The sequence below is a fragment of the Vigna unguiculata genome, chromosome 5 (assembly GCF_037176805.1).
Source record: "Vigna unguiculata cultivar grain cowpea cultivar isolate G323 ecotype 2 chromosome 5, ASM3717680v1, whole genome shotgun sequence".
NCBI classification, from domain to species: Eukaryota; Viridiplantae; Streptophyta; class Magnoliopsida; order Fabales; family Fabaceae; genus Vigna; species Vigna unguiculata.
The window spans coordinates 48,665,372-48,687,402 of NC_140796.1; the positions used below are offsets into that span (position 1 = coordinate 48,665,372).

The 22,031-nt window shown below is 30.9% G+C and overlaps 1 protein-coding gene and 1 pseudogene across 1 annotated transcript; both read right to left on the reverse strand.

Moving 5' to 3' along the window:
- Positions 1-80: 80 nt before the first annotated feature.
- LOC114185765 (antimicrobial ginkbilobin-2-like protein pseudogene) lies at positions 81-902 on the reverse strand (annotated as a pseudogene).
- A 9,315-nt stretch (positions 903-10,217) lies between these two features.
- On the reverse strand, positions 10,218-11,105 carry LOC114184041 (antimicrobial ginkbilobin-2-like protein). Its single transcript, XM_028071273.2, has one exon. It carries the CDS (start codon positions 11,056-11,058, stop codon positions 10,324-10,326), a length of 735 nt encoding a protein of 244 aa, XP_027927074.1. The 5' UTR covers positions 11,059-11,105; the 3' UTR covers positions 10,218-10,323.
- Between the last annotated feature and the right edge of the window lie 10,926 nt (positions 11,106-22,031).

Consider the following 22,031-nt stretch of genomic DNA (forward strand, 5'->3'; position numbering starts at 1 on the left):
TTAATTATCACATTCAATTTTTACTTTTCAAAATATATTTTATCACTATTATGAATTTGTGTCGATAAAAACTCAACTCAAGATCATTAATACGAATGTTTTGATAATTTATAATATTTTTGTTTATTGTTTGAGAAAGGGGTATAACTCATATCTGAAGTTACAGCTCCCACCCACAACTCTGCCTCCTATTTGTCCAGCACAACATCTCGGAAAGTCGTTAATTGCATCAGCAAGACACTTGTTGCAGTCATAGCTAGATAGGTCTCTGGTGCACTGAGCCATCCCATAGAGTGTGTCTGAGTTCTCAAGCTTTTGCTCTCCGCTTGCATACAACTTAGGATTATTCACCCAAGCTTTCTTTGAAATTCCGCTAAGAAATTCTATAGTCTTTGGGTTAAATGTTGTTGGATCACTCGCGCGTTTGCTGTTCCACATATAAATCTTGATTCTGTCATCAGTGGTACCAAAAAATTCAGTGTCCGAGTACTTGAACATGCAGTTGTCGTACCATATGATGCCACCTTTGTTGTATGGACAACGACTGAGGATTTCTTTGGTTGCGTCAGAGACACAAGTTTTGCATTCTGAGGCTGACAAATCGCCACGACAAAGAGCAAGCCCGTATGGTTTTGAGTTTACGTTGTTGCCCACCGAGCTCATTGCAAAACCTGTTGAATAGGTCTTGTAAATGAGCTTGATGACGAGTGTTTTCAACTGTGTTTCATAGGGACTATGATCTGTGAAGTTCTCAGAGTTTGAACACAAATGGTAAATAGGGTCTCCAAAACATGTTTGGTGGAGAAATAGGCTCAATGAAACTAAGAGAAGAATAGTATAGAGCTTTGAGGAAGACATTGTTGATCAATGAGCTATCAAGAAAATTTTACGATGATGATGACTTTTTTTGCCTATGAATTTGAGGAGGGTGTGAGACCATTTATAGAGAAAAAATAGTTTGCAAGAAAATTCACTTTTAATAAAGGAAATATCTATCACTAAAAGTATGAAAATTCATCTTCAGAACACCTTATACTGGGTTGGTGTGAAATATTTCATGTGTAAACATTGGTTCAAATTAATTTCAACATCATCTTTATCCTAAAAAAATATCATCTTTTGTTTGATGACATGAGTAGTGATGGTGATATGTAATATAAAGAGCATTAGGGTGAGAGTGAAATAAAAAAATATTATATATATATAAAATCTGTTTCCTTAACTCCTCTCGTACAATAATTTTTAAATATATATAAAAACATAGGTTTTTGTCTCATTAGCTATCAATCACAAATTAAAATTGTATAAAAAACAATAAATTAAAATAGAATATGTATTATAATTCTTATTTTAATCACTTAAGGAATCATAAAATTTTTGACTAAAGAATAATTCCAAAATTCATCACAGTAATCTAGCACTAGTTAGTGTCAACATAAATAATCACTACCTATCCTGCCATGACCATGACCTAACTATCTTCAGTGCCGCACAAGTTAGAGTACAACCAACAATGAAAAGGGAAAAAAGAAAGTGTGAAAGAGAGAAATGACCAATCCTTGTTAAGAGAAGATTCAAAGTCCTGGAAACATTATGGATATGGAAGGTGTAAATATTACCATTTTATATCATATACTTTTGTTAAATTTTAAGCAAGAGCTTGGAAATTGGAAAGAATAATGGGTAGAAACAGATAAACATAGTAATAGAGAATTTGTGAATGATGGGCAAGAGAACTTAAAGTAAGTATAATTTTTGTAAAGACTAATACTCAACAAAATTGGATGTTAGCTTTATTTATAAATTTTTTTATTATTTAAAGGGGAAAACTCAAGCATATGAGTCAAATATATATTTCCTTTCACAAGATATCTACCAGCTCATGCCTTAGAAAGTTAAGAATATTGTAGGTATGCGATTAGGACCTTGTTCTTTTTAGTGAGCATGTACTTTAAAATTATTATTTTTATTTAATTTTATACTTTATGATAATTATGAAATATACAGTCGTTTAAGTTAAATAACTCACTTCACTTAACAAGATTTTTAAACCCGTATAAGATAGGAGATATAAGATTGACTAATTGATAAAAGTTGAAACCCCCTTGCATATCAAAGGATAACTAATGGTTTGCAAGTCAAAACTATAATCACACATATAATAAAATTTCATTAATTTTTTTTTCTTGTAGTGCCAATTCATCATAATTATAACATTTTTTATTCAATTTAATTTATTAACTTAAAATTTATCATAACAATTAACACTAATAAAAAAACTCAGATTTTCTGTGACATCTCATTTAAATAGATTAATCTACTAAAACAAAACATCGCATAGTTATAATATTAAGGAGCAAAGCTGATAGAAGAAACAAGAGTTAAAGAATGTACTTTAAGAGTCATCCATAGGAGTACTTAGAGGGAAACTTGGGCATACAACACTGCCATAAACAAAAACAAATCTAAAGTTTAACAGTTGTGCAAAAGAAATGCTCTAAGAGCATGGAATTACAAGGCACTAGGGCCATAGAACTTCTTCGAAAGCCATAACAACGGGCCCACTAGGCTGCACTGCTACCACCATCAGGCCTACCTCCAGAAGTATTCTCGTCTGTTCCCACCAATGGTGATCATCGCAAAAGAGAAAACACAACAGGAACATACACAAAATGCAAAGGTAAGCTAGTGTAATTTGAAACTTATCATAGTGTAAAAGAACAAGTACATAAACATTCCCAGACATACAACACAGAGACACATAAGTCATGTTATGGCAAACAAGCAAGACACTATGACTCAACTATCCGGATACATATACTAAGATCGGATTCATCGGACGCTTGCACTTGTGGTGGCCTCTACTGCTCTGCATAGCCATTGCCAATGACTTTCACCCTACCACGCACAAGGTTAACCTTCAAGCATCTAAGGCCATTATCCTGCCAAAGAGTAAGGTCTCCTCCTACTCTCACCACTTAGGTCTGTTTGCTCTACCTGAGACTCGCTGACCCTTTAGAGTTTCGGGATGCGATCCTTACTTAATATATACACTACACACCACCATGAGGTCTCCCCATGAGACTCATGGAATTACGCCTATCACATACACATTTCCTGTCTCTCATACCACAACCACCACTTTCATTTCATACATCCAATTCTTATTTCACCCAATAATCATGTGCAATTCATTCCATCACTCATACCAAACATACCAATCTCGTTCATAAAATCCAAACACCCAAGCATATTCACGTACATCATATTTAGGAAGAATAATCTAGACAATACGTGCAACAAATCATCCAAATAGTCAGTGAAATAGTGCACACACTCACGAACTCGCTCAGGCGAGGGACTGGCCTCACTCAAACAGCGGGCCCTCACCTAGGCGAGACATGCAACAGGGGGATTTCACGAACTCTCGCTCAGGCGAGGCCTTCTTGCCTGAGCGAGACAGGGCGTCGCTCAAAACGCGAACTGGTCGCCTAGGCGAGCATTCGAGGCAGAACCTCAGGCGAGCCTCTAATATTCTCGCCTAGGTGAGACGGGCTCGCTTGGGCGGGAATATCAGATCTCCCCCACTATTCCACGCATGCAACCCCAGAAACAAACCACGTCAAACATTTTAACTCCATCTTACACAAATACATGCAGCTTCCAGTCATTTCATGCATAACAGTAGTGGAAACAAGCACATGCAGCAAAAGAGACGAAAAAAACCTAGCTCCCCTTACCTCTGTTTTGGAGTACCAAAAGCAACCAACCCTAGCTATGGGGTATCCCAGCTACAAGGACAAGAGTAGAGCTGAAACATGAAGATCCAGACCAAAACGGGGTTAGGAGATCGAACCCTAATATACCCAAAACGCTCAACAGCGAAGAAAAGGGAAAGAATTAAACTAAAGCTTTAGAGTTCGACTTACCAGGAGTACCAGATGGGTTAGGCTAGCTTGGAGATGGGAGATGATACGTGCCCTAGCAGAACTTTGCTTCGTAGAGGGAGACAAGAGGGAGCTCTGTTTCTGAAAACCCAGGCAGAGAGAAATGAGGAAACAGAAAGGGTATGGGGTCCTACTGTTGGGCTGGCCTTGGGCCTACGAAAAGGTCAGGCCCAAGAATATAACTGTAAAAAGGGGTTTACATTTTCTGTCAATTTTGTTTTGAAATTATTTTCTTAAGAAATATTTACAAATTTTATTGTGAAAATAAAATTGCAAGAAATTGTTACAAACTTTTTTACAAAATATTTTGTATAAAATACTTTTCAAAACAAATTTTATAATTTTATAGAAAATAATTATCCACGAAAAAATTACTTACGAATTAAGATTCTTAGAAAAAATGGTAGAAAAAATTATTTTTTGCAATTTGCTAAATAAATTCCATGTAATATAAAAATTTTTAATAGTGAAATATTTATTTAATCACTTAAAAGAATTAATGAATTAATTGGATAGAAAATAAAATAGATATAGTTTTCAATTTTCTTTTGTGATATGGTGATATGTGTTCTCAACATATAAGTATTAGCATTAGTCCCAAAGCATTAATATCTGGATACTATCTCCATCAAGAGAGAAACACCACACATTAAATTAAATATATTTTGAACTTTAGGCAATGTTTATCTTTTACATAAGTTAAATAAGTTAAATGGAGTTAATGTCCATAACGAAGTGACACTATTATATTGTGGGGTTCAAATTCTTTAAACAGGTTATGTTAAGTATTGAAAAGAAAGTTGTATTGTTTTATTATTTATAGTATTTTTATTTTATTCGAATTATCTTTTTATAAATAATTATAATTTATATCAAACAAAAATAAAATAATACTAGTAATTTCTATACAATAGTCATCTATATGAGATTCATCTTTATAACTATTTCTAGCGCCGTTATTTCAGTATATATACATATATCAATTTTACTTTTTTAATATAAATAATTATTTTATTTTATTTTTTCATTTTGAAATTACTTTTTTTAATTTAATAACAACCTCAAAAATTTTAAAAATGATTTATTTTGTATTTTTTTCTTAAATTTAACGGGAGTATGTTCCAATAGCGCATATATGTTTTCACTAATAAAAGATAAGGGGAGTGATGTTCCCAATAGCACTGCCGCCAGCATCATTTAGTATTTAATCACAAAATATCTTTCGTGCATTATATGTCATTATTGGCTAATGCATTATTATTTTTCGAAACCTCATAAATATCTTGGCTTTATCACTTTCTTCCTTTTAGATATAAAGTTATCACCATATCATATATGTTAGGAATACAAGTGTGAGTCTAAGTCCCACATTGATTAGAAATAAGAAAGTAGAACAATATATAAGAATAAAGACCCATAAACTTTTTGTTCGAAGGTTTTGGATTGAAGTGATATCAACTCTTTATATGATTAGGCTCATGTCTCATTGATGTCTTATAAACCTAACAATATCATAACGAAAGAAAAAATATCTTTCAATTCCTTTTTAAAGTATAACTTCTTTTATTAACACAAATAATGGGTATTAAGTGTTTGTACTTTGAAAAGATGGATATCAATACATAAATACACTAACTGAACTTAGGAAGTAAAATAAAAAATTAGTAAGGGAAAACTTAGTAAAAGACACTTCTCTATAAAATTTTAATTATTGGCACAAAGTTAGGAAACAATTCATTATGTTTAAGAAAAAATGGCTCTTTCTAAAAACGAGTTATGGATAGAAAAGGATTATTACTTTGTATTATTTTCTATAAAATAACGACGTCAAATTCATTGAAGTATTGTAAATTCTCTTACATGTATTCAGTTCTATATAAAAATATATTTTATAATTTTAGTTTATTATTAAAAGTATTAATTATTCACTCAATCAAGAAGAAATTAGTAATTTTGATTTTGTAGGAGCCTATTTTTTTGTATATTTTAAAACAATAAATTTGGGGAAAATGAAATCATGTAATTATTTTATAGCATTTAAAAACAAAAATATAAAAATAGTAATATAACGTCTAAATTAATCAAGTTCACTTTTAACAAAAAGAATACAACAAAGTAGAAAAGACACGGAAGGCAAATGAAAATTCTTGAATATTTATTTTCGGAAAATTTTATGGAATTTTAAGTTTACTAAAAAAAGGGAAAGACACTTATGTTTTACTTTTAAAGAATATGGATCAGAAATGAAAAAAAGAAAAAAAATTAAATACATGTTGACGAAAGGGAATGTTTATTACGTTTGAGAAATAAGTAAAACCAAAGAAAACTTGCCATACTCAAATGCTGTAGTAGATATAAATAAAACCCAAGAATTGTAATATGAATTCAAGACAACATATAACACATGATTATAAAAAAAAAAAAAAATATCGACAACAGTTGTTATTTTTTGTTTTGGGTTAAATTTATTTTTGATTTCTCAATTTTTAGTAAAAATTAGTTCTTCTTCGAAACTTTAATTCATTTTAATTTTTTAATTTTAGAAGTCTTTTAAGTTGAAGGGTTAAATTGAGCCAAAATTTAAAAAAATGGACTAATTTCGATATTTAATGAAAGTTTATAAACCAAAAACATATCTAACCTTTTGTTCATTTGTTAATGAAAAAAGTTGAACCCACAACTTCTCTCACCCTCTAAATCAATGTTATTTCTCCAAATTATTAGTAGGATTAAATCCATTATATTTCTCTTCTTCTCTTTTATCTCCACTATTAGGTTATTTTATCATTCTTAATGTGCAAATTAAGTTAAGATGTCATTTACTTCCTTTTAACACCAAACACACACTTAATTTTCATTTCATATTATTATTGGGAAGACTATTATAATATTATTATTTTGACACCCAATAAACTTTTACATATATCCACTATTTTATCTTTTAATAACTTCATTTTTTTTTTATAAATATAATGATCAAAGTATACCTAAAAGTGCAAGTGGTGCCAAAAAAGAATTTATAAAGTTGAAAGAAGAAAGAGAATCTGAAAACCTAATATTAGAACATTTATTTTGTAGAAAATCTTAGTCCTTAAACTCGTGCAATACCACTATCTACGTAAAGATAAGTTTTCCAAGTTATAGTGGAAGTGTATTCACAAAATACTATAGTACCACTATAAAAGCAATATATCACTTACGTGGTATTCTCTCACAATTAACCACGAAGACTATGAGCATATCTAATGAGAAATTTCCAAACAATGCCCTTTTTAAGTTTTAATTGTGATAGAATAATTTAAGTTTCAAATAATGAACTTACAAGTTAATTTCTATTTATTAATTAAAATAGAGTAATTTAATATATTAATGTAATAAATATTTTAATTTATTTAATTAAAAATATTAATTAATTAATTAAAAATTTAAAAAATATTTTACATAATTAAATATGCTTCTAATAATATTTATTTATATGTATATATAAACAATTTTTAAAAGTAAAAATTAAAAATATATAAATTAAATAAAAAAAGAAAAAAGATGAGATAAACTCTGATTTGACCCATTAATTTATCATGTGTAGAATAAATTATTATTATTAGTCCACTTTTATTTGACGGATTAATCCAAATTAACCTTTTTGACAAGTCAACAGTCAACGGACAAATAAAACAGGACAAGTTACCTATTTTGCCACTTAACATAAATACCCTCTCCCTTCGACTAATATGTATTTTTAAAATTGGGAAATAAACATTACAGATTGGCATTTTAGTTCTACACGTCTCCTTATTGTGTCCTTATTGGAAGAGGAATTTAAATGGACCTTAATATACTAAAGCACAACCCTTGATTTTTATTTTTATTTAAAAAAAAAAAAACAGCTTATAAGAGTTGAAGAGTTAATTAAAAGTCGATAATTGAGTTTATAGTTCCAAGTTGAGTATGTTTAAAAATCTTATTATAAACAATTCTAAAAGAAATATAAAATATAAACACGAAAAATATTTTTTCATAAACTTAATTAGTAAATGGATTAATTTTAGTTTAAGAACTTAAGTCATTTTTCATATATTTTTTTCTTAGAAATGTTTATTAGGAACCTATTAATATAAATAAAATATTAAGGATGAATAGTTTATTCAATTAATTATAAATATTTGATAAATTATTTTTTGAATGAGTTTATAAATATAAAATAATAAATAAATAAATAAATAAAAATTATAAAAACAATAAACTTACACAAGACACATATTTAACTATTAATGTAATACTAAACATAAAATTTAGAGTATTTATCATTTTATTTTTTAAATTAGTCTTATATAGTTGCAAATTTTATTTACATGATGATGGTTCTTTTAATCATATTCTGTTTTTTTTAATTATCAAATTCATTTTGTACTTTTAAAAATACTTTTTTATGAATTATCTAAATAGAAATTGAACTCAAAACTATTAATCATTACAAATGTTTTGATAATTTATTAAAAAAGATAAAATTATACAAATCTTTTAATTGTTTTTCATATTTATTTTTATAGTGATCGACTCTCCTCACTTTAAGCTAGGGAATCAAGTACTAATTTAAACATATAAACAAAGAAAATGTTGCATCAATTTTCTCTCAATTGAAATTTTAATTGTTGGAGTAACATGTGGACGTCTAAGTAAGAGAAACAACATCACTTAAGTAACATGAGTTTGCATAAGTAAATGATATGAGTAGTATAGCTCGATCGATGAGTCCGCAGTTTAAACAATGAGTTTTTCCTTGTTTAAGATGCCGCTCAAGCAACGACGAATCATAAGTGTGAAAAGGGGAGCCACGGCTCTCCCGATTTTTTCTTTTTATTTTTTATATATTTTTAAAAAAGAATGTTTATATATTATTATTTTATTTATATTAATTTCAACAATTTTTTATTTTATTTTTATTTTTTATATATTTAAAAATATATATTTTATATATTATTTATTTATTTATATTTATTTAGTTTGAAAAAGTTTTTTTAAAATTTAAAAATCATGTTTTCCCTTTCTATTAGAATTTCTTATACTTTTTTATTTGGTTTATCTCTCTTTCGTGTCTCCATCTCTTTCTCTCCTCTTATTTCCATCTTAATTTTCACAACCAATTCTTTATTATTTTCAAAATTAAATTATACTATGGCAAAATTGAGGAGTTAAGGAACATTTTGGCCCAAATAATTTATTCTTTTGAGTAAGTTCATTCTTTACTCTTTTTTTAAACAATATGTTTTTCTCTTGTATGTGATTTTTTCTACGTTCTTAGAGATCATAAAATCATGCTCTAACTGTTGATCAAACTCTTCTTTGAGTATTTGTCACTAAAAGATGCTGCATATTGCTTATTGTGCTATCTTTTTTGTAAAAAACCAAGCAAATGACTTGACTTAGATGTTTTCATTGTTACATGTAATTGGGTTGATTTTCATTGAAAGAGATATTACAACTAGCTTCGGTTTCGATTCAATTATTGAATATTTTAAGTCATTGAAATAGCGTGGAGGAACACTCTGACTAAAGGTAATTTTTTTTAATATATTATTATGAGTGTTTGTTTTGAATAAAAAAATGATGTGAAGAAATGAAAAATAATTAATTAGAAAAAATAATTTATACATAACAAGTATAATTTGGTCCCCTAAAATTTTTGTTCAAGTTCTGCCACTACGCTCAAGTAAGGTGCTCAAGGAAGGTGTATATAGTCTCATTCAAGTAAGCATCATATGTTTAGTTGTGATGTTATGTTAGTGATATATGCTTGGAGATATTCATGTATGTATGAATTGACATGTGTTAGATGAGATATAATATGTTTATACCTATGATAATATTATGGGCTCTCTCTGATAGTAAGTATAATAGATCTCACAAGGAAAGGGAATATGATAACTTATATGATATTCTAAATCACATTTATTAAATAAGTGTTAGTGATAAATTGAGAAATATTCTTAAAAGAATGAAGATATTTAGATAGTATATGAAAAAAAAAAAAGTTGAGGTGATTTTTTACTAATATCGGATGAACAAGGTGGAAATATCTTATGAGAATTACTTAACGCGTGATAACAAATTCTTCCTTTATTTCATTTGTGTTATTAACTTCCGATTTGTAACATAATACAATATTCGAGAACTTGAACAGTTTAATTAAAAATATAGGACCAAAATTGAATAAACTAATTTACAAATCAAAATTATCAGTAAAATGAAAGATTCGATACAAAAAAAAAATTGTAAGAAATACAATATTATAAATTTATTCATGCATTACTTAATTAACATAACAAGGTTTATAACCGATGAGGCTGCTGAATCCATAAAACACAAGTATATGTATCTACTCTTTGACGAAAGGGTATATCTCGTAACGAAAGTTGCAACTTCCACTCACAACCCTACCTCCTTCTTTGCCATCACAACATTTTGGGAGTTCATCAATCGCATCATCAAGACACTTCTTGCAATCATTGCTTGAAAGGTCTCTGGTGCACTGAGTCAACCCGTAAAGGGTCACCGAATTCTCAAGATATATCTCTCCCGTTGCATACAAGTTTCTGTTCACATAAGCTTTCTCACCAAGCTGCCTCAACAACTCTCTAGTCCTGTAGTTAAACGATGAAGGCTCACTCACATTCTTCAGGTTCCACATGTAGAACCTGTTTGTGTAGTCGATTTTGCCAAAGAAATCAGTGTCCGAGTACTTGAACATGCAGTTGTCGTACCAGATGATGCCACCTTTGTTGTACGGACAGCGATTAAGGATTTCCTTGGGTGCCTCCGAAACACAGGTTTTACATTCTGAGGCTGATACGTCGCCACGGCAAAGAGCAAGACCATAAGCCTTCTGGTTTTGGTCTATGCCCACAGAGGCCACACCAAAGCCTGTTGAAGGGGTCTTGTAGATGAGTGAGGTTATGAGAGTTTTCAGGTTTGATTCGTAGGGACTATTGGCTGTGAAATTCTGAGAATTTGAACAGAAATGGAAGAGAGGGTCAGCTCCAGAAGATGTTTGGAGAATGAGAGATAAGGTTAGTGAGAAAAGAAAAGTGGAAAAGAGCTTCGTGGAAGACATTGTGAATGAGTTGTTTTTGTTGGTTTGTTTTGCAAATTGGATTATGGAGAATGAGGCTATTTATGGAGAATCTTATGCTTTGATCCAAAAAGTTAACACTTTCGTTTTGACCATTTTATAATTAATGCTAACTTGTTAGGTTGCACTGCACTATGTCAAAGTTAGGTTGCGCCTTGAACATTTCGGAATTTGGACACTGTCGCATTTGGTTTACAAGATAAAAATTTGAGTTTCATTCCATTTTATATTCACACTACCATTTCTCCGTTATGATCCTGTCAATTGCTTCATACATTGTTTAAACGTTTGGCAAAAAAATAATATAGTTTTGCGGGCGTGTGTATATTTAATCTTGTGAAGGAGATATTTGAAATTTTCTACAAATTCTTGAGTCAAATGTTGAAAGTTAGAGATAGCGCGACATGTTCTCTCTCTAGAGATGATATATGCTGTGATAACGGTTAATCAGGTCCAATTCGGTTTGACTCGTCAACAAAAATTTAAAATTGACTTGGTTCACCACGGATTGTTAGATTAAACGGGTTGATTTACAAGCTCACTTAATTAAAAAAAATATAATTTTTTTTCATTTTTTTTCGGTCAAAATTAAATTATAGTTCTAATTAAAAATGAATAAACTTTAATACAATCCAAATACAAACTAAAATCACAAAAAATACAAGTTATGTATATGTTGACTAATAAAAACAAGGTTAAATTACCCTTTTGGTTCCTCTATTTGTCATGAAATTTCATTTTGGTCCTTATGTTTTTTGTTGTCTCAATTTGGTCCTCATTTTCTTAAAAATGACTCAATTTGGTCATCACCGTTAACTTTGACCAGACAGTGTTAAAGTCAACGTGTCAATTTCTGGTTTTTTTTTAATTTTTTTAATATTTTTTGATTTTTTTTTTGAATTTTTTTTTTGAATTTTTCTTTTTGACACGTGTCACTTCACAGTTTTGCCACATGTCCAAGTGACTCAATTTGGTCCCTATATTTGTTTTTAATTTCAATTTAGTCTCAATTTTTGTAAAAATGAAGCAATATTGTCCTTCCTCAAATTGACACTAAATTTACTTTATTATAAATTTTATGGTGATATTCTTACTAAAATTAATGTTTTTATTAAATATTTCTATAAATATTTTAAATTAACTTTAAATTCTACACAAAACATTAGACTTTGATTTTGTTTTAAACTTGAAATTTAGTTTCTAAATTTATGTGTGACAAGTTATTTGATTTTTAATCTTTACCAAGTTTGTATAATATGATACACTTGATGCCTTTATATATGATGACAAAATTGTTAATTTTTGAAATTAAGTTTGGGGTTTAACTTTGTTTAATAATAAAACTAAAAAAAATTAAAAATATTTCTATAAATATTTAATAAAAATGTCAATTTTATTAAGAATATTATTATAAGTTGTATACAAAGATTAAATTGAGTCTCAATCTAAGGAGGACAATATTGCTTCATTTTTACAAAAATTGAGACTAAATTGAAACTAAAAATAAATATAGGGACCAAATTGAGTCACTTTGACACGTGGCACAACGGTGAAATGACACGTGTCAAAAATAAATAAAAAATTCAAAAAAAATTTAAAAAATTCAAAAAAAAAAATTCAAAAAAAATTCAAAAAATTCAAAAAAACCAGAAATTGACACGTGGCATTGACTTTAACACCGTCTGGTCAAAGTTAACGGTGAGGACCAAATTGAGTCATTTTTAAGAAAATGAGGACCAAATTGAGACAACGAAAAACGTGAGGACCAAAATGAAATTTCATAACAAATAGAGGGATCAAAAGGGTAATTTAACTTAAAAACAATTTAACCTGATGCAAATGCAAAGCCCAATTTAACAAAAAATACTTGTGTGATTCTTTATTTGCGGGTTGGCTCACCAACCCGGCTCACCACGCGTTCAATCTAGGTCAGCTAGGTTCAACCTGGTTCACCACGGGTTGGTAGGTTAAACGGATTTGCTTACGAGCTCACTTAATTAAAAAAATACAATTTTTTTTTATTTTTTTCAGTCAAAATTAAATTATAGTTCTAATTAAAAATGAATAAACTTTAATACAATCCAAATACAAACTAAAATCACAAAAAATACAAGTTATCTATGTGTTGACTAATAAAAATAATTTAACCTGATCCAAATGCAAAGCCCAATTTAACAAAAAATACTTGTGTGATCCTTTATTTGCGGGTTGGCTCACCAACCCGGCTCACCACGCGTTCAACCTGGGTGAGCTAGGTTCTAAATGGGTCCGGTCAAAAATCAACCCGTACTAAAATTTGTAAAAAAAATTTAACTCAACCCGGTCCGAACCCGTGGTAAGTCGGGTTGACTTGCGGCCTCCAACCCATTTTGACAGCTCTATATTTGCATGGTTGAAGGAGCAGTGGAAGTGAGTTTAATTTTAAGGAAAATTATACTTTAATTCTCATTTTTTTTTACTCATATTCTTTACTCTTTGACGTGATTTAGTGTGGATTGTTGATTTTTTTTAAAAAAAAATAGTATTACATTAATTAATGACTCACATTAAATCACGTTAGAAAATAAAAGATGAAAATAAAAAGATAATAATCATAATACCGTAGTCCTAATTGTAAATGTAGCTGTAAAATAATTTACCAAAAGATAAATACATATTTATTAAGATGAATTCATGCCAAGCTTACCCGTTCTAATAAATCTACCTAAACAATGGTATTATTTAAGAATCACATTTCGTAATTGTTTCCCATTTTTTTGTCTCCCCAATGACTATTCCCAATGATTATTTGTTAGATGCGACAGGTAGTGTTATTTATTTATGGATACAAAGGAGATTTTTGTAACTCCTCTTTCAATAAAATCTATTACATCTTATTATTAGATACTTAATTTTTATTAGGAAGCTTCATTATACTATTTTATTTTCCCACAAATTACATTTATTGCCCTAGGATTTTCTTTTCAATAAGATTAGAACTCGTATTAACACAGAAACAAAGAAAGAAAACTGAAAAATATGAGCATTTTAAATATCATGTCTATTTTTTATGATATAAGAGAAATGAGAATATCCTAATTTCCAAGCTCATTGACTCTTCCCGCATATTTACTCATTCTTCAACCATTGCGTCTCTTTTATTTCCATCCCATGTTAAGTTCACACTACATCTTTCTTATTCCTACTTTTCTCCTCTTAATCATTGAAAATAATAAAAGTAAAAAAAAAAAATTCTAGAAGTGCAGCATCCCTGCTTTAATTCAAAATTCAGAAAGTCATGCAATTTTAATTATTAACGTATTTTTAAAATTGGTTAATACATTTATAAAAAAGTTACTAACTTTTAAAAAAATAATGGTATGGTTTATAAACAATTTAATTTTACTTTGAATTTTTTAAATATTATCCAAATAATTTCTGAGTTTTTCATTTATTTAAATATAAAAGAAACACATATTAATACTTTCTGTCTAATGTCGTTCCTTCTGGAAGCTTGTTCCTAAAAAGGATGTCAAGAGTGTAAGTCAACAATCCCATAATCAATACCTTCTACACTTCAAGACAATCTCATTAGCAAACAGTGTTTATGTTTTTTCTTGAAAACAATTTAAATATTTTGAGTTCGCGTCTAGATATGGGAACTTACAATGCAAAAATTGTATAGAGCTATTTAAAAAAGTATATTGCACTAGGAAAATGTATGATAAATGTACCTAACATCTTCGTTACGTTACGATGAAGAAAAACGTTATTCTCAAACCAATTTAATTTTCCATTTATAATTGAAACAAAATAGTTGAGTTTTTATTAATTTTTTATAATTTATTAAGTGTTTAAATTTTGTATACTTTTTAATTGAGTTGATATATATTTTTATTAATTTGAATATTTAAATGTCATCTTATTTGTTGCTTTTTATATGTTAAAAAATGAGAGGTTATATATTTAATATAGATAAAATTATATTAAGGTAAAACAAGAAGTGATTTTTTATTATATTTATTAAAAATATATTGAATAACAAGAATGATATTAGTGCTGATGGAATCTTTTATTGATCACTACTATATATGTAATTATGATGCTAGGTTCATTGTCAATTGAGTCATCAATCTAATTTGTATTGAACGATTAAGTTTTTGGGAGTGTTACGATGAAGGACGAAGAATCGTGTAATAAAAGAGAAATATTAAAGTAAGACATCAAAGTAAATTGAAATTTTGGATTCTGAAAGCTGATAGGAATTTAAGAAGTCACAGAAATAGAGGATAAAAGATCCCTAGAAGCAAGAAAATGATACGGTGCTTTAGTTGATGAAATTTTGAGTCTTATAAGGGATTAATATCACTCTTAGTCTAAAATCTTAATAATGAATTTATAGGTTTTGATCTTCATATGGTGTTCAACTTTTTCATTTTAACTCAAAAATATAACTTGTAACCCAAGATGACACTTTTGGGAAGAGGCTGCATTCTAATATGGGAGAATTGGATGTGGTTGAACAGATTCAAAGGATTATTTTGATCATGCGTACTGTAAGGTTGCATACAAATTGCTAATGTACAGTAGAAAAAGTGACACCTTAATGTTTCACGTATGGCCAAATTTTAACTTTTGATTTTTGGTTAGTTATTTTGTGGGTATAATAGCACTTTTTATTTTTATACATGTAGTAATTTAATGTTTTTTATTTATGTTTTATTCAATGTAATTCTTATATATTTTAAAAATACTCAATCTGATATTTTTAGTTTAATTAACATTATTTTTCGTGTTTTGCTTGTAGGACTAGACTACGTAAGAAAAAAAAAAGTAAATGATTATATCAACAAATGTTAGCTCATCTTTTAAACGATTTTAACGGTGGTTTGACGGATCACATTGAACTTTGTTTAAAAAATTATAGAACACTTAAGTAAAAAATAAATAAAAAACATTAAATTGTTACTATAGATAAAAAACATTAAATTATTACTATGGATGTATAATATCTATTTATGATCGAATATGGATAGCATTAGGGTTCTCAAAATCACTGGTTTAGTTTAGCCTGGTTTATAATAATTCGAATCTTTCTAGTTAGCTCACATTTTTATGACTATGAGTTCTTTAGGTTCAGTACGCTGGGTTAACGGATAATATTAGCTTTATTTAAAAAATAAAAATATTCTAAATCCAAAAAAGTGAAAACTAGAATGAATTTTCTAAACTTAATGAAATTAGTTCTAATCAATAGATATACATAGTAATTTGATATATAAAATTAGTTTTAATCATTGAATATAGTGATTTGATATATAAATTTGAAGGGCCGAATGATTTTTATAAAATAATATTATTTTTAATAATTAAAAAATTTAGTTAATTATTTTTTGACAAAGGATTGACCTGAAGTCCATGATGATCAGAAATAATTTGGGCCTAAGGATTAAACGAGTAAGCTTAAATGGCTTAAATCAATTTGGGTCATGTTTTTTAAAGCACAGCCTCATCTTATTGGGTCTTTCTTCCTTCTGCACCTCCAAAATTTCTTCTACACCTCCAAATTTTCTTTAAATTTTCAAAAAACCCTTTGACCATTTAAGGAAATCCACAGACACCACACCTTCAAAATTATGTCGACTTTCGAAAGTCAAAATATATGACTTCCGGAAGTCAAAATATATCACCGAAAGTCAATTTTCGGAAATCAAAATATATTACTGGAAGTCAAAAATTATTACCGGAAATCGACTTTCAGAAGTCCAAAAAAGTCAAAAAATATTCCCGGAAGTAAAAAACATTATCCGGAAGTTGACTTTCTTAAATCAAAAAACAAATTTTATTTTGAATATTTTTAATTCTTTTTAAAATTTACATTTTTTAACTTTTAATGATTTTTTATGTTTTCATATTTCTTAATATATATTTTTTTAAAAATATTAATATCTATATACATAATTTTATTTTTATTTAATATACTAAAAAATAAATATAAATATAAAAATAAGTAAAATTAAAATAATATTAAACTTTAAATAAAAAAACAAAAAATTAAAAAATTTATTCTGCTTCATTTAATTTTATTTAATATTTAAATTTATTTTAAAATAATAAAACTTTAAATAAAAAATAAAAATATATATATACAAATAAATATATATATATATATATATTAATTTAAAGTTTTATTATTTTAATTTAAATTGTTTTTTAATTTTAATTTTCAATTTTTTATTTAGTATTTTTGTAACTTATTTTTTTTATTTTTTAAATTAATTTTTTTTAATTTATATGTTTTATAATTTTTAATACGTGTTTTAAAATTAACTTAATGTTTTTATTTTCGGAAGTCGACTTTTGGTAATGTTTTTTGATTTTTGGAAGTCGATTTTTGGTAATGATTTTTGATTTTCGGAAGTCGATTTTCGGTGATATATTTTGACTTTCGGAAGTCGACTTTCGGTGATATATTTTGACTTCTGAAAATTGACTTTCAGTGATATATTTTGACTTCCAAAAATTATATATTTTAACTTCCGGAAGTCGACATCCAAAATTACTTTTGGGGTGTGATGTCCGTGAATTTTCTTAAAAGTTCAAAGAGTATTTTGAAAATTTAAAACAATTTTGGAAGTGCAAGAAATGCTTGGAGGTTTAGGAAGAAAGACCCATCTTATTTATAAGCTATTTGAATATGTTTAATTGGTTGAATCCTATTCGGCTACTTCCTCCAGCACTTCCTCTTTTGTTTTCTGCACCACCATAAAATTTTTATTTCCTATTTCATCCTTTGTTAGAGTATATAGAATTATATTCTGCAATTCTGTTTTGACTCAGATTCTGTATTTGTTATACGGTTATAACCACTGTGACAACTCAGCTCTAGAGAATATATTCCTTTCTGTTAGATGTTCCCTATATATAAAGGCCAACATTCTGGTCTATCAATAGGAAGAAGATCTTTCATAAATTCTCTGCTGGTTTTCTTTTCTCTGTTTTTCTTTCTATGTTACAGTAGATTTAATTGTAATATGGTATCCAGAGCGTGAAGCCTAATTTATGGGCACCGGTCCTGAGCTCACGACTCCTCTTCTCCAATGGCATCTTCGTCGACGACTCCGATCATCTTCTCGTATGTCATATCTGAGAAGCTATCCGACACTAACTTTTTAGTCTGGAAACAACAAGTCGAGCCTGTGATTAAAGCCCATCGTCTTCATCGTTATCTCGTCAATCCGTCCATTCCCTTGCAATTTCTCTCTCTTGCTGATCATGAATTAGGGATTGAAAATCCAGAATACACAACTTGGGAGACCCAAGATCAACTCTTACTTTCATGGTTGCAGTCTTCCTTATCTGCTCCGTTCTTAGCGCGTATGCTTGGTTGTAATCATGCGTTTCAAGTTTGGGATAAAATTCATACCCATTTCCACTCTCAGACAAAGGCTCGGGCACGTCAGCTGTGTACAGAACTCCGCACCATCAAGAAAGGTGATCGCTCTATTAGTGAATTTCTTCTCCGTATCAAGGCTTTCGTTCACTCTCTTAATTCGATTGGTGATCCTGTTTCTGAGTCCGAACAGTTAGATATTCTCCTTGAAGGCCTTCCCGTTGAATATGAAGCATTTCTTTCTCTTATGCATAGCAAACCTGAACTGTTCTCGTTTGCCGAGATCGAGTCATTGTTGGTCGCTCAGGAAGCACGTCTTGAGCGATTCAAACATGATAATGACAGTGTTTCTCTCAACCTCACTCAGGCACATTCACAAACAGCTTCAACCCCCACTGTTCAAGTTACTGAAATGCGCTCGCCGTCTCATCCTCGCTTTCCCCATCCGCCCTCTACACGAGGAGGTTATTATCAGCGCGGCAGATCCAGTCGTGGTCGTAGGGGTGGGCGCTCTGGTCGTAGCAACGTTCAATGCCAAGTTTGCACCAAGTATGGCCACACCGCTTCAGTTTGTTATTTTCGCTTTGACCCCAACTATGTGGCTCCATCATATACTTTTGCTTCTGCACCGCCTCAACAACACTTTTATTCCTCCCATTCACCTCACTTTCAAGGCACTCAGTTTCCAGGAGCCTCTTTCTCGCCACGTTCTCATCCACCACAGGCGTCTTCTCCTCATCCTATGTCATCTGTTCCACCTCATGCCCCACCTCCACCGCCTCCACCTCCTACATATGCCCCATCTGTCCCGGTTCCTGCCCAACAGTCTCAGAACTGGTTTGTTGACTCTGGCGCGTCACATCATATAACCCCTGATGCCACAAATATTATTGACCCTATGCCTTCTTCCCGGGATGATCATGTCTTCCTTGGTAACGGACAAGGTTTGCCCATTCATCTTTCAGGTTCTGCAACATTTTCTTCTTCTCATGATCCCCACATCTCTTTGCAGCTTAAGCATTTGTTACATGTTCCTGCCCTTAATAAAAACCTTGTGAGTGTTAGTCGGTTTGCCAAAGATAATAACGTGTATTTCGAATTTCACTCCTCTGTTTGTTTTGTCAAGTCTCAGGTTGATCACTCCATCTTGCTTCGTGGGTATCTTGGTCGTGATGGTCTGTATCAATTTCCTCTGCCTCCGTTGCGTTCTCATCGTCAGTCTTCTCTTCATGCTCCATCTGTTTCTGTTACACACAAATCACCCTCTGTTTCCACTGTACCCACACACAAGTTCACTATGTTTTCCCTTTGGCATAATAGGCTTGGCCATCCATCTGTTACAGTTTTACAAAATGTTCTTAAATGTTGTAATCTCTCTCCATTAAATAAAATTTCTTCAGATTTCTGTGTAGCATGCTGTATGGGAAAGTCCCACCAACTTCCTTCTCACTCCTCTTTAAATTCTTATACTAAGCCGTTACAACTTGTTTTTTGTGATTTGTGGGGTCCCTCGCACATTAAATCTTCCATGGGGTATAACTATTATGTTTCATTTGTTGATGCATACAGCAGATACACTTGGATCTATTTTCTAAAGCACAAATCTGAAACCATCCATGTTTTTAAACAATTTAAAGTTTCTGCTGAACTTCAATTGAATCACAAAATTACAGAAATTCAAACAGATTGGGGTGGTGAATTTAGACCTTTCACTCATTATCTCACATCCCTTGGTATTCACCATCGTCTTATATGTCCTCATACTCACCACCAAAATGGTGTAGTCGAACGCAAACATCGTCACATTGTGGACATGGGTCTTACTCTTCTATCTCAAGCTTCTCTTCCTCTGTCTTTTTGGGACCATGCTTTCCACACTGCCGTTTATATCATCAATCGTCTTCCCTCATTTGCTGCTCCTTATCATGTCCCATATTTCACTCTTTTTCACAAAGAAATTGACTATCATTTCCTCAAAATCTTTGGTTGCGCTTGTTTTCCACACACACGTCATTACCATAACAACAAATTACAGTTTAGGTCCACAGCCTGTACCTTTTTAGGCTATTCCCCTTGTCACAAAGGGTATAAATGTCTCGATACTAATGGCAAAATTTTTATATCTAAGGATGTTATTTTTGATGAACATACTTTTCCCTTTGCCACTCAAGTCCAGCCTCCTTTATTAGCCCCTTCATCCTCTCGGGTTCTTCCTCTTGGCATCATTCCTTCTGTGATTGTCACTCCCACTCAGCATGCTACTCTTGACACACCTCTTGTTTCGTCATCTCCTGTGTCTTTCTCCTCCCAATCCCATTCATTAGACCCACCTGTTGTTCCTCCTTTTCCTGTGTCAACTTCTTCTCCTGAGTCTCACTCCTTGCCTCCTGTTTTGCCTTTACCATCTCAACCCACTCATCCTATGCAAATCCGTTCAAAATCTGGCATTGTTAAACCCCGTAGGTTTCCCACCTTACTTCTAACTGTTGCAGAACCTTCCACTGTTAAGCAAGCTTTGTCCTCTCCTCCTTGGCGTGAGGCTATGCAATGTGAATATGATGCGTTAATGGCCAATCAGACCTGGTCCCTTACTGCTCTTCCTTCTGGCCGCACTGCTATTGGTTGCAAATGGGTGTTTCGCATCAAAGAAAACCCAGATGGTTCTATTCAAAAGTATAAAGCCCGTCTTGTTGCTAAAGGGTTTCATCAAAGGTTAGGTTGTGACTATTCTGAGACTTTCTCTCCAGTTGTTAAGCCGGTTACTGTTCGGTTGATTCTTACACTTGCTCTAACCAATCGCTGGTCTGTGCAACAAATTGATATCAATAATGCCTTCTTAAATGGCATTTTACAGGAAGATGTCTACATGACTCAACCTCCTGGTTTTGAGTCTTCTGATTCCTCTCTTGTTTGCAAACTTCATCGTTCCATCTATGGCTTAAAACAAGCCCCACGCGCTTGGTATGATAGACTTACCTCTACCTTGGTCAGTTTTGGATTTGTTCACAGCAAGTGTGATCCCTCTCTGTTAGTTCTCACTACTGCTTCTGATTGTGTTTATGTGCTTATCTATGTTGACGACATAATTTTCACTGGGTCTTCTGCTGTGTTGCTGCAATCTATAATATCCAAACTGCATGCTGTTTTTGCTCTTAAACAACTTGGTGATCTTGAGTATTTTTTGGGTATTGAGGTAAAACATCTTCCTGATGGCTCTCTTCTTCCCTGTCAAACCAAATACATTCGTGATCTCCTTGTCAAAGCTGGCATGACAGAAGCTAAAGGCATTTCCACTCCTCTTCAAGGTGGCCTCAAACTTTCCAAGTATGGCTCTGACTACTTTGATGATCCTGCTCTCTACAGATCCATTGTGGGTGCTTTGCAATATATCACTATAACCAGACCTGAGATTGGCTTTAGTGTCAATAAAGTTTGCCAATTCATGTCTCAACCTTTATCTGCTCACTGGAAAGCTGTCAAACGCATTCTGCGCTATTTAAAGGGTACTCTTTCTTATGGGTTACATCTTCAGCCTGCTCTTAGTTCTTCCCAGTATACTCTCACTGCTTTTTGTGACGCTGAT